Raw genomic sequence first — 14,333 nt, 5'->3', positions numbered from 1 at the left:
TGTCGGGGCGTAACCTTCTCAAGGCTGCAGCGTTTACAGAGCTGTCAAACTGTCATGTTAAAGTGAGGGTGGCATGTGTTTGTTCTCTGGTTACTGGGCTATGCAGGTTGCAAAGAAAAGAAGGATAATATAGAATCAAATCAGATTTATTCATAGAGCAACTTTCAAACAACTTCATTTGACCAAAGTGTTGAATTTTTAGTCAGTGCAATTTTGTGCAAACATCAAAACAGGATAAACCTTGCAAAATTTAATAAAATAGTATAAAATACTACAAGAGGCAAACAGTATAACAAACTAAAAGCTCAATGTCATAAATAAAAAATAAATATGACATGTTAAGACCATTAAGAGCACCCAAAACAAGTGAAAGCATAAACGTCTTGAGGTTTTTCTTAAAAATATCAGAAAAGGAGGAACAATAATTGAAGCAGGAAGACTGTTCCAAAGGTTTGGAGCTGCTACGACAAATCATCACCACAAATACTGACACATTTAAACAAAAATCATGAATTTCAATGTGAACACGTGTGTAAATAATGGATTAAGCACTAAAGTTTGTTCCCAGTGCGTCTCTCTAAATTAGATTCAACTTCACTGTCACTAAAATAACAAAATGTTGTTTATTATCTACCACAAGTGCAAAAAAGCAATAAAGTGAATCATATACAGTACTGGTATATAAGATAAAATATGATCAGATAAGAAAAAATAAGAAAATGCAATGCCTAGTAGAATGGACATAAGATCTAAGTATGATACATGAGTGAAAATACAAATAAGTAAGCTAAAAAAAACTAGAAGGTACTATCAGATAAAGAAATATTGCACATGAAAAGACTATCGCACAAGAAAATTAAACATAATCAATAATACTGACAGTATTATTGCACTAACTAATGAGAAATGTAATATTTCAAATGATGTTTATATTACTGTTAAGATTTCAGATGTCATTCCTGCAGACTGGCAGCTGAAACTACTAGAAAAAATCCTCCTGTTTGGTTCTGTGCTGCACCTCACAGTCATGAACATTGTTAAACAGAAGCAGAATGAACAGCATGAGCACACTAACTATATAAATAAATATGAAAAGCTGAATCTCACGTCTTTTATTCTGCTGTTGGAGCAGCTCTGATCGATCTCTGTGGGCAAAATCTTTCAGGATGACTCACAAAAGCTGCTATTTTCTTTTCCTTATATCGCCGTCAGCTCTCAGAGTTTCACAGATTGTTTTCTGCATACATAACAGCAATTAAACCTAAGATATTTATTATTCACATGAGTGCACTATCTGCATTATTGGCTAACAAGGTAATAATGAGCAGAGCCACAGTTTCCTTCTGGGTAATATTATCATCTGCTCCCTGTTCTCATCTGTATGCTGCCAGATACAAAGCTGTCGTCGAGGCCTGCTCTCTTCAGCCCGACATCGACATCCTTCCACAGGGGGACCAGACGGAGATCGGAGAGCGGGTCAGTGTCACAGTAACATTTATTATTTTCTTGCGCTTTATTTTCCATATCTGGCTGCAGCTCCCACCAGGCTCTCCGTGTTGCAGAATCACTCGTGATCGTTACCGAGCAGCCAGGATTTAATGTTTGTGTGTGCAGGGAGCCGGACTGACCTTGTTCAGCCAGAACGCTGTCACGCTGGATTTCTTCATGCAACACTAACACAGGAAATAAACCGTGATCTCCTTTGTTTCTCTGGGAGCGAATGTCACTCGTATGTCTGAATGTGATCATGTTGCTCATTCCTCATCGTAGTGAAACCAGGTAGTAACATTTTCTTTGCATGATTTCCTGTCGTCTGGTGCAGGGCATCATCCTGTCAGGTGGACAGAAACAGAGAATCAGTGTGGCCAGAGCCTTGTACCAGCAGACCAACGTGGTTTTTCTGGTGAGTCCACAAACAAACCATCAAAAGATCCAATCAAGAGTCATTTCACTCATCACCTCTGATTTATCAGTACTCACAGTGCATCATCAGAGCGTTCATTTTGTCATATCAGCACCAATAATGTCACGTGTGGCTACCACAAGGTGATTTTTCATAAAAAGGCCACCATTTCCAAGATGCAGTCCCACATATTTTCATACAGCATGATCTTGTAGAGCAGGGGTGTCAGACTCATTTAAGTTCAGGTTCCACATTGAGCCCAATTTGATCTTCAATGGGCCAGACCAGTAAAAGCACAGCATAATAACCGATAAATAACAACTCGCAAATTTTTCTTTTGTTTTAGTGTGAAAAAGTACATTCTGAAAATGTTCACGTTTAAGGAATTATCTTTTTACAAAGCATCATGAACAACTTGAAATTTCTGAAGAAAATTAAATTCAATTTCTGCAAAATTATGCCTCCATTTATCATTTACAAATTACAACTTACAGATCACAGTGTTTCTACACAGGAACAAAACATTTAGTCACAGGTATCTGGAACTGAATGATATAAGATTTTACTTAATGATCAAAATAACAAAAGTCAGACAAAAAACAAGAAAAAATATTGCAAAATTTAGATGCAAAATGACAAAAACGAGACACAAAATGACAAAAAATGAGACATGACAAAAATGAGACAAAAATATTACACAAATGACACGAGACCAAAAATGACAAAAGCGAGAAACAAAACAACAAAAAAATGGATTAACCACACAAGCGAGACAAAAAACACACAAAATGACAAAAATATGACAAAAAACACAAGCAAGACAAAAAGGAGAAACAAAATGTCAAAAACATGAGACAAAAGACTCATGTCTCATTTTGTGTTATTTTGTTGTATTTTTGCTGTTTTTTGTCTGACTTTTGTTGTTCATCTCATGTTTTTGTCGTTTTGTTTCCTTTTTGTCTTGCTTGTATTTTTTGTCTTATTTTTGTCATTTTGTGTTTTACTTTATTTGCTGTTTTGCGTGCCATTTTGTGTTTTTTTTGTCTCAGGTTTGTTCTTTGTCCATTTTTTGTTGCTTTGTAACTTATTTGTCTAATTTTTTGTCTCTTTTTTTGTTTTAGTTTGTGTCGTTTGTCTCATTTTTTGATGTTTTGTGTCGCAATATTTTGTCTTGTTTTTGTTCTTTTTTTGTTTGTTTTTTTATCTGACTTGTCGATTTGATCATATAGTAAAAAAATGGACTTTTCTTCCATATGTGACAAAGAAAAACCTGAAATCATCGCATTTGAAAAACAGGAACAAGAAATTTTTTGTCAGTTTGCTTGTAACAAATGAATTTTCTGTCACTAACTAATCAATATGGCCGATTATTGCAGCTCAGATCTAATCAAAACACAACCTCACGCTTCCAGTGAGGCAGGGAGCTGAGTTTTCTAACTGTAAGCTTCCTAATTAATAATAACTACTGATATTTTCTATCCTATTTTGTAAAGAATATTTCATTTTGTCGCTCACTTGCTGATTCTTTCATGCAGTTTTTTTTCCTTCTTCCTTTCTCTGTATATCTTAATGCCTGTTTATGTATTTTTAGGACGACCCGTTTTCTGCCTTGGACATCCACCTGAGCGACCATCTGATGCAGGACGGCATCCTGAAGCTGCTGAGGGAAGAGAAGAGGACGGTGGTGCTGGTCACACACAAGCTTCAGTATTTACCACATGCAGACTGGGTAAGACCAGTGTGTTTAGTTTAAAGAGAGGTTAGCTGTTATTATGTTTGCCTGTTGGATAAACTGTAGAGTTACAATCACAGTAAATGAGCAGATTCATGATGTATTATTCATGATGAAGACATTTTATTGTCTCATTTGTGATTCAGACTGTTTATCTCAGAAAGATCCCAAAGCACATAAAGATCGATCTTCAGTCTCAGTTAATTAAAGACTGCTTTTCTTCTCTCTGTTTCTGTGTTTTATTATCAGATTATAGCCATGAAAGATGGAACCATCCAGACTGAGGGGACTCTGAAGGACATCCAGAACTCTGAGCCGGACCTCTTCGATCAGTGGAAAACCCTGATGCACAGACAGGACCAGGAGTTTGAAACGGTGATTACTGACCACAAAAGCAAACCTTAAATGAGTCTTTAATGACTTTGAATCAACGTCTAATAATCATTACTTTTCTTAATTTGAGAGCTTTTTTCTCACAGTGCAGTGCTGCTCAGAATGAAAGTCTGATTACCTGGGTGTTTGCTTAATAAATTGTTGTGCTTCGGGGGAATAAATCCATCGTTTGTCATTATCTGTCCTTCAGGAGACGGTGGCGGAGAGCATGACGGATCTGGAGAGGAAGAACCTGCGGAGGGCCATGTACTCCAGAGAGGCTGCGAGGACCGAAGAGGACGACGAAGGTGAGAGGACGATGTAACCATGACGACAGTAAACAGCAGGACTAAATGTGCAGATGACCGCTGTCGCTGCTTCTCTGATTTCAGCCTGATTTAAATGTTTGCTGGCTGCTAATGATAAATGCAGGATCTCATTCCCCTTCTGCTGTCGTGTCTGTTTGCTGAGGAGCAGCACCTGTTGCATTAAAGACTAAGCTTATCCAGCTTATTTTTAATGTCGCCACCTTCAGCGATGTCTGCAGTGATTAGAATGAAATTAAAATCTGGTGTATTTTATTCCCTCCTGCAAACATTTTGTTCAAACATTTGGCTTGCTTCATCTCAGATCATCAGGGCCTTTCTGCTCAACCAGCTCTGATTTACATGAAACTTTTCTGATCATAAACTACGGATATTTAAATTGGCATCTGTGAAATATTAGCTTCATATACCAAATGCTTTCCAAGATTTTTTTTAAAGCTGCCCATCGACCGACTATGTCTGATTTACAATATCTCAGAAACTAAAGATTAAAGTCTGAAATTTCTACTGTTATTTCTCATCATCTGATTGATTTAGAATCTGCAACACTGGACAAGTAAATCCAATATTCTCTGTTTACAGGAGTGTTAAAGTACAAAGAAATTTTAAAGCCGTCATTAAAAGTCACAATTGTAAAATAATAGTCTTTGCTTTCCCAATATTGCACATTCAGAATCAGTGACGTGATGAGAAATAACAGTGGAAATCACAGGTTTTCATCCTCATTACTTTCTGAGATATTTTCATTAAAGCACAGCCTCAAATTTTAATGTGTGAAAAAATGTGCTGAGAGTTGGTCAAAGTGCTTTAAAAAATGTCTTGGAAAGTATTTGACATATCAAACTAATATTTCATAAATATCTTTATGAATGTATATTTTTTAATCAATAAAAATTTCAGGCAAATCAGAGATGGTTGAACAGAAATTGCTCTAAAAATCCGATGATTTCCGATGGAATGACCCTTTCTTCATCTTCTTCTACTACTACTACTACCCTTGCTACTATTACTACTACTACTTCTTCTTTTACTACTAATACTACTACTAGGAAGACTACTACTACTTCTCCTTATTCTTCTTCTACTACTACTACTTCTACTACTCCTCTACTTCTTCTTCTTCTGTTACTACTCTACTGCCTCTTCTTCTACACTACTACTACTACTACTACTACTTCTAGTACTACTCTAGTACTTCTTCTACTACTCCTCTACTTCTTCTCCTGCTGTGCTCGAACACTGAACCTGACTCTTTCTGTGTGTTTCTCTGCTGTTGACTGTAATGGAAGGTGCTAAGGTGCAGTGGCTGTACTCTTTATCTGTGTTCTGTGTTGTCTCCCGTGTGCTGGTGGCACCCCGGGGTGGACTTGTGCGATGGCCTCAGCACCCGCTGCTGCCCTCGTGTTCGATCGAGCAGGTGTGGCCAGAAAGCATGGTTTGAAAGCAACCAAGCAAAAGCAGAAAATCAGGAGTTTGTGGCATTGTGAGATGCTGCTAGTAGACTGCAAAGCTTCCCATCATCCATTTAGCCTTTTCTTTCTCTCGCTTTCTCCACAAACATTCTCACTCCTGCTCCTGAGAGCCTCCTAAACGCGAGCATGACTGTAGATGACGGTAGCAGTAGTCGGTTTTAGCCCTGCCAGTCATTCTTTCCCTTCCTCTTCCTCCTGCTTCCTGTCTGCCTCCAGCATGTCGGACTCTCCCCAACGCCCACATGCAGAATCATGCTCCAAAGCCTGCTGCATGATGCCATATGTTCTATTTACATCAGGGGTGAGGAGAAGGCCGGAGGTGGTTTAGAGCAGCTCCTCACCCCATGTCAGTGTGTCATGGCTGCTCCACTGCCCCCGAAAAACACAGCATTCATTGGAATGAGCTTGGTGTTGAACAAGTCGTAGCCTGTAGCGAACTTTCTCTGTGGTTTCTCCTCTCCTTTGGACCTTGTTTTTCTCTTCTCTCCTTTCCTGTGCTAGCAGCGGTTTGTCAGACAAACACAGGAGGGGAAAAAATCTGAGAAATATGTCAGAAAAGGAAAGAGAACAGAGAGAGGAAATTAAGATAATGAAATATCGAAGCATCAGCGTGTCACAGCAGAGGAGAGCTCAGTTTAAAACAGAAATATAGTCATACACTGCAAAAACTCAAAATCTTACCAAGTTTATTTGTCTTATTTTTATTCAAAATGTCTCATCCCACTTGATTTAAGATAAATTCACTTAAGAAGTGACATTTCAGCAAGATGGAGGGACTTGTTTTAAGACAATGCATCTTAATTAAATTATCTTGTTTTGAGTTGTATTTTACAAGAAAACTCAAAATAAGTTTAACCATCATGTCATCCTGTGGGTCAAAATTGACTTGTTTTTAAGTTTAAAAATGTGGGGAAAAAAAATATTTTTTCACAGTGAAACTTCTGATGTCCACATTTTCAACATTTTTGGGAAATTTTTGAACATTTTTTGGTGGAAAAAAAAGAAACGTTGAAAAATATTTCTTAAGAACATTCACAAAAAATCAACCAAAATCCAGCGAATTTTGCTGGATTTTGGTTGATTTTTTTGTGAATGTGATTAAAGAAAATATTAGAAGTTTTACTGATATATATGTAATCACTAGATATTTTTAGGATTTTTTTGAAGATTTTACTCATTTTTGAAAATATTTACAAAAATTTTCTTGCAAAATTTGGGGGATTTTTTTAAAATAAAACTTTTAAGGGAAAAGTTTAAGGAATTATTGGAATTTTCTTCCTGAAGGTTAAGCAAATTTTCAGAAATTTGGGGAATTTTTTTGCTGAGTTTTTGGGATTTTTTTTCACACAAGGAAACAATATTTTTTGGTGCCCGTAAATGAAGACAGCAGGAAAGTTAATACATCGCAAATTAGGAGGTTACATGAAAGCGAAAATCTGTTTTTGAGTGAAAAGCTGTTTTTTGTTTTTTTTTTTTAACGTCTGGCTTATTTTAAGAAGAATGTGTAAGAGCGAAGGAAAATCTTAATCAAACCTCACACCACAAACCACACTTGACTTGTTACCTCGTCTCCGTCTCGATCCCAGAGGAATCTGTGGAGAGTGATGACGACGACAACCTGTCTCAGGTGATGCGTCAGCGAGCCACCATCCCCTGGCGCTCCTGTGGAACCTACCTGTCCTCGGCCGGCTTCCTCCTGCTCGGCCTGCTGCTCCTGTCGCAGCTCCTCAAACACTCCCTCATGGTCGCCATCGACTACTGGCTGGCTCACTGGACGTCGCACGTCATCACGGCCAAGTTAGAAGCCACGGCGCACAACTGCACCATCGTTCAGGTGAGAGGCTGAATGCTTTGGGTTTGATTGAGATGATTTGTTGCTCAGCGTCTGTTTCTTTGAAGCTAGAAGATCCTCGGTACGTGTCCCGGTCTGGGCCTGGGATCTTTCCTCTCACAGTCCAAAAACATGATAAAGTTAATTGGTGATTCTAAATTGTCCGTAGGTGTGAATGTGAGTGTGATTGTTTGTCTCTGTGTGTAGCACTGTGATAGACTGTTACCTGTCCAGGGTGTCAGCTGGGATAGACTCCAGCCCCCCATGACACTAATGAGGATTAAATGGTGTATAGATAATGGATGAATGGCCAAATACTGTAGCTCTTTGTCTGCACTTGGTTGATACTGCCTTTAAAGGGGATGTTTTAGGCAAAATCCACTTTTTCATTGTGTTTAAACATAACTAGACGACGCGGATGTGTCTAGAGGCCGGCAACATTTCATCTGGGCCCAGGGCTTATTATTCCCCCTTTTTGTTCCTACACTATTTTCATACACTATGTCTTATAACCAATGTTCACGCAGTGTCTAATTAACATACATCTTAACATTAAGAAGATGCAGACCCTGTCTTCATTAATCTTGCATTGTTATTTAGCTCACCTTATCGTTACTAGTTCCACTATTCTGCACTTTCCCTTCCCAATTTTCACTTCAACTTTTATTTCTCTTGTTTCTCTTCTGTGTAATATTCCCCACTTTTTCTCTTTCTGCGTCTTTAACAACGCAGTAAACCCAAATCTAGATGGAACATCGCTCCAATCATCAACACATCATAGCACAAGCAGTTCTTTAACAGTGCAGCCAACCAGCAAAACCACAACAGCTTCCACTAACAAACCAGCGCTCCAATTATGGGAGAAAATGCTCAACTGATGCATCAATGTGGTGCAGGAGCTGAAGCTGTTGGCAACCGCACGAGGCTACCTCTGATCCTGTTTGTGACGCCATAATCCTTGTAGTTTATCCGTCACTTTTGATGTGTGGGTGAAGAAGAAACGTCCACTGACACTGTCTTGCTTTATAATAAGTTTATTACAAAGAAAACAGCATCTGATCAGGCACCATGGAGAATTCAAAGCCAATAGAACCTCCCCCAACAACATTCTGAGCTCACTTATAGGTTTGTGGTTGTTTTTGAAACCCAACATATGCTTTCTGTTAGTAACGGAGCCCCATTGACCAGACAAAGAGCCTATTCGATCGACCCCCAAGGCATAGGGACCCCTTCAAAATAAACATTCCAGAACTTACAAAAACACATTCCAATCTATCGATAATATAAGTAACACATGTTCTCAGGTCAGATACTGCACTCCATCAATCAAGAGTTAATCAGGTTTGCACCGCCCTTACATGATGAACAGATCTGGGCAGAGAAAGCTAAAGATTCCATCAGCCATCTAGCAAACTAGATATGATCGCTCATAGCAACGCCCATCAACTCACCCAAAAAAAGTTGAACAGCATCATCACCTGACCACAAATGTCCATTTGGGTTCACAATGTTGTGACTTCAGTGTGATTCTGAGTTAGATTCTGGTTCAAACGTGCAGTTGAACTTCTGTGTTTTCATTAACAGACATATTGGTTCTCCTGATTTGTTACCACTTGAGTGAAAATGCACAGAAAGAGGTGTGAACAGCAGCAGCGTATTTATATTTAAAGCTACACCCAGTTAAGCAACCTATTTAAAACAGGGCTGAAACCAAAAGCAAAAGTAGAATAGAAGGAATGTTCTGTGCAGTATTGTGAGCTGAAACTTGAAAACCACATTGTGGGAACATGTGAGACTTAACTTAATTGTTTACAAAAAGCTTTTATACAAGCAAAATCAGTTGTTTTGGTCATTTTTCAAGCAAAAATCCGATTGCGGTTTTTCTTCTCCTGTATCCAGACTCGTCCAGTGGGTTGCAGCATGAATCTGAATGGTTCTTGCTGAAAAGAAGGTTAAAAGGAAAGACAACACATTTTTGCTGCACGAATTTCAATTTTTATGTTAAACATAGGTTAAATTTATGTCTTTTGATTTCAACAGCGTTTTCAAATGACACAATTTGAGAACATGACAAGTAAAAACTAGTGTTTTATCGACTTCTGGTGTCTTTTTTTAATGGGATCATGACCTGCAAATGTTAGAAAACATTTTGGTACATAATAATAATCAGACAAAACAGGCAGATAAATGATTGATGACGATGGACTGGGCTTCTGGAAAAAACAAGATTCCTTTTTTCACTATTTTCTGATGTTTTACACGTCAAACCGATACACTGAGAACATAATCTCAAGTACAGAGGAGTAGAAAACAGTGTGGAATTACATAACAGCATTCTCACTGATTCTCCAGCGACTCTCAGTTGATTGGAGTTGACCTAAAACACAAACGCAGACGCTGCCAAGTCCAGATGGAGCATCACTAACGCACCCCGAAGCAGCAGCAGCAGCTCGGCTCATCTGCATAGAAAAGCAGCAGGAAATGAATCAAAATGGAAAAGCATGTTTATGAAAGAAGTCTGAGGATTGACGGCGCAGAGGTTTAATTCCTGTAGCTGCACGGTTCAGTTTGATCTCAGCGAGGACTTTCAACATCACATAAACGTATTCAGACTGTTTAAAGTCACTACCTGAAGTCCTGTTTACAACACAGAGCTGCAGAAAGGAGTTACCACCTGTATCACATTTCCTCAACCTTTTCTCAGCTTGACTTTTCCCGTGTCCTCTTGCCCATTATAGGCTCTAACATTCACACACACAAATACATGGAAAACACATTCAGAGAGAGCAGAGGATTATAAATAAGGTGAGGAAGGTTAAGCTGCTTCGTGAAACCAGCTGTTAGCAGGTTCTCATGTTCCAGGACCAGTAAAGCAACACTGTTATCAATAGTTCTACGTGTCTTTGTTTCGTGTGTCCTCTGAACTGAAAGGCCGGGTCACATTTTTCACACTCATGCGACGGCTAAAGACGGACTCAAGGCGCTGTTTAATGCAACCAAAGTGGTCTTTCTCCCTCTCCTCACACACAAACACAGTCTGAAAACACGAGCTCAGAGCAGATAGATTGAATGCTGAACACGTCTTCCTTGGCCGAGCCTCAGCGTCTCTCTGCCAGGTTTTATCTAATCTACTGTGCTGCAGACTAATCCATGTGGGGACACACGGAAGTCCTGTCCCGCTGTCAAACACCCACTCTTCACATAACTAACACGATGCTGTCTGAAAGAAAGAGCCGGCAGAGGTCTTCAAACTGCACGTTCACATTCACTTTCAAGTTTTTCCTTGAAACAGCAGATTCTTTAAAAAAATACTATTGACGAGGCGTGATCGTTCACCAAAACAGCAAAGTTATAAACAATAAAAGCACAATAATGAGCTAAGAGATGCTAATACACTCTGAAGTTGTGATGCAGTCATTTTTTTTTTTACCTTTTTATCTACGAAAACATTGCACAAGACAGACTGACTTCCTCTAATTGGTCAATAAAATATTGAACAAACTCATCAACAGTCTGATAACTACGATCAACTTTAACTTCCAGCTACATCTGGCAGCTAACATTAGTGAAAAAACTCTCCAACGTCTGTAACTCCAACTAAAAAAATCCCCCAAAAATGGCTAAATGCAGATTTTTAAACAGGTTACTGTACTGTATTGCACTGTTTTACATGGTGCTGATTACTGTGATGTAGCAGGTGTGTCTTGATGTTTTATTTTGTAACTAATGTTCTTAAAAGAGGCTTGTAATGTGTACAGATGCTGATGTTACATAATTTTAGCTCTGGAAGCTGAAAATAAAGAAACAATAAAGGGATTACACAAGTGGAAATTCTTGACATTTAAACTGAGGATTAGTGTGTGTGATGATGATTTAAATGCATTACTGAAGCCTGAAATTTGACACTTGCTCCATTGTGTTCAGCGTTTGCTCGATTAACAGAAAAATAGATAAATATCAGGTGACATGAGATTTATTTTCTCGTCGACTCTTAGTCCGTGTACATAAAGACTTGGGAAACTGTACGACTTGAAGCAGGTGACAGTTCAAATGTGGGTCACGGCTGCAGCTTTGTTTACATCCAGATGACTGATTATAGGTCAGGGCACGTCGTTCTCTAACCACAGAGTTTAAACTAATGCAGCATGTCCCGCTCTCATTAGCTCGAAGTGTTTCATTCATGCTTCACAATCACTGATTAATGTAACTGTTTGTTTTCATGCAGCGCTACAAGAAGACATGACAGTTCTCAGTATTATTCTGCTCATGTCATCAGCTGCTGCAGATTTGTTTTTATGGGAGGAGGTGAAACGCATGTTTTCTTTCTAAAAAAAATAATTACACCATTTTCAGCGCTGAAAATTGAGACATTTTAAATTGTGTCTGTTCTAACAGTGGTTTCTCTTCATTGGCTCCCTGTTAAATCTAGAATAGAATTCAAAATCCTTCTTCTGACATATAAAGCTCTTAACAACCAATCTCCATCATATCTTAAAGACCTGATAGTACCATATTACCCTAGCAGAACTCTTCGCTCTCAGACTGCAGGCTTACTTGTTGTTCCTAGAATCTCTAAAAGTAGAATGGGAGGCAGAGCCTTCAGTTATCAGGCGCCTCTCCTGTGGAACCAGCTCCCAGTTTGGGTTCGGGAGGCGGACACCCTCTCTATTTTTAAGACCAGGCTTAAAACCTTCCTTTTTGACAAAGCTTATAGTTAGGGCTGACTGGGGGACCCTGACGGGGTGAGCTGGTGTTTTCATTTGCACAACTGACTTCCCCTCTTGACGTCCCTTTAGTTTGCCCCTAGTTATGCTGCTATAGGCCTAGGCTGCTGGGGAACCTCTCTTGATGCACTGAGCCCTTCTCTAACTACCTTTGTATTTACTATATATACCATTATTGCATTACACTAACTCTGTTTCTCCCTGTGTCCTTTCTCCGAGTGTCCCTGGTCCCAGACCTGAATGCTTCAGATGTGTGGTTGTTCTCCCACCAACTGTAACCTTCTACCCCTCTATCTCTATCCCTCTACCTCTCTACCTCTTCTGTCCCTCTCAACTCGCCCAGCCAGCAGGCAGATGGGTCCCCCCACATTAGAGCCGGGTTCTGCTCGAGGTTTTTTTCCCTGTTAAAAGGGTGTTTTCCTTGCCACTGTCGCCTTTTGGCTTGCTCTGGGGGTCAGGCATATGGGTTCTGTAAAGCGTCTCGAGACAATTTGACTGTAATTGGCGCTATATAAATAAAATTGAATTGAATTGAATTGAAATCGCAGGTTTTTATCTTCACTTTCTGAGATATTCTCATCCAAGCCTCAAATTTTAATGTGTGAAAAAATGTGCTGAGAGTTGGTCAAAGTACTTTGAAAAAATGTCTTGGGAAGTATTTAATAGATCAAGCTAAGATTTCAGAAATATCTTTATAAATGTGTGTATTTTAATCAGTAAAAATTTCAGGCAAATCAGAGATGATCAAGCAGAAATTGCTCTAAAAAGCTGATGATTTCAGATGGAATGACCCTTTCTTCTTCTTTTACTACTACTACCATCTCTTCTTCTTCTTCTTCTTCTTCTTCTTCTTCTTCTTTTACTACTTCTTCTTATACTACCTGTACTAGTACTACTACTACTACTACTACTACTTTTTCTTCTTCTACTATTACTTCTTCTTCTTCTTCTTTTTCTTCTTCTTCTTCTTCTTTTGAATTGTCAGAGTTTTGGAGTTTTAGTTCAGTTTCATCAGGAAATAAACCAAATCTGATGTTAAATTTGTGATATTGTATCAGAATCTGTTTATTCTACATGTCTCATTTTAAAAAATATTTAAAATTCTGCAGTCCTTGGTGCAACTGAAAATCCATGGTTGACTTAGCTGTGACCAACAGTTATGTGACAAAAAATTTATAGAGTTTTCAGATGAACTGCAGGTTGTGTTTCACAGAGCAGAGAAGACGAGACAAGACAGCTTGACAAGAAAATTAAATTATTACTTAGTCAATTAAATACATTCCACCGTGGTTGAAAAAGAGCATACAGTTGTTGGAGGATATGTTCATTATGGTGAAATATCTTTGTAGAGTTGACGAAAAAATACCAGAGGCTGTAAAAATATAAATGGGTTTTGTTAAATGAACAATCTTTGGCATGTGGTAACTTCATTTTTCTGAATATAACACTTGAAGACACTTGGAGAACAACATGCAAATATTGATTCAAGTTTTTTTTCCTAATTTTTGCAAAGTAAAGTATCAGTTTCATTTTTGTCTTTAATATTTAAAGATTTATAGCATCATAACTTTCTCTCTACATCTATTTGTGGTTGTTCTGTTTCCATAGAGGTTCAGGAATTTATGTTGCAGTGAAAATTGAGTCCACAGTGAATAAAAGCAAAAATAACTCTCAGAGACTGTTTTGGGTTAGGGTTTATCTACCAGTCAAATGCTTGCTGCTGCTTGTTTTGGTTTGAAAACTTCTTTTCAAAGCAGAGATTTTTCCCTCTAATCTGACAACATAACCATTTTTCACAAAGGGCCTTTAAATAAAACTAAATAATTGTTGGTTTTGTTACATGAGACGGCTAATTTTTAACCAGCCTCTGAGTTTAATTACGCTTATAATTACAGAAGAAGCACAGCGAGTGGCTCCTTCTCAAACACCCACAGAGCTTCAGTGATGTCTTCAATAAAGCGACTCTCTGTGTT

General features: G+C 38.5%; 1 protein-coding gene across 5 annotated transcripts in view; it reads left to right on the top strand.

Annotated features, from left to right (window-relative positions):
• Nucleotides 1-14,333, top strand: part of abcc8 (ATP-binding cassette, sub-family C (CFTR/MRP), member 8) — an 85,304-nt gene that overhangs the window by 52,597 nt on the left and 18,374 nt on the right. For 3 of the 5 annotated variants that reach the window (XM_035944527.2, XM_035944526.2, XM_023262385.3), the window contains exons 21-26: nucleotides 1,392-1,476; nucleotides 1,823-1,903; nucleotides 3,495-3,632; nucleotides 3,885-4,010; nucleotides 4,219-4,315; nucleotides 7,392-7,639. In XM_035944527.2, the coding sequence (XP_035800420.1) occupies nucleotides 1,392-1,476; nucleotides 1,823-1,903; nucleotides 3,495-3,632; nucleotides 3,885-4,010; nucleotides 4,219-4,315; nucleotides 7,392-7,639 (775 nt within the window). Of the gene's footprint in view, nucleotides 1-1,391; nucleotides 1,477-1,822; nucleotides 1,904-3,494; nucleotides 3,633-3,884; nucleotides 4,011-4,218; nucleotides 4,319-5,684; nucleotides 5,751-7,391; nucleotides 7,640-14,333 lie in introns of all 5 variants that reach the window. The other 2 variants (XM_055008202.1, XM_055008201.1) reach the window with 1 other exon arrangement.

The sequence above is a fragment of the Amphiprion ocellaris genome, chromosome 3, assembly GCF_022539595.1.
Source record: "Amphiprion ocellaris isolate individual 3 ecotype Okinawa chromosome 3, ASM2253959v1, whole genome shotgun sequence".
Classification (NCBI taxonomy): Eukaryota; Metazoa; Chordata; class Actinopteri; family Pomacentridae; genus Amphiprion; species Amphiprion ocellaris.
The sequence above is the reverse complement of the archived record's forward strand: the minus strand, read 5'-3'. Positions and strand labels throughout refer to the sequence as shown.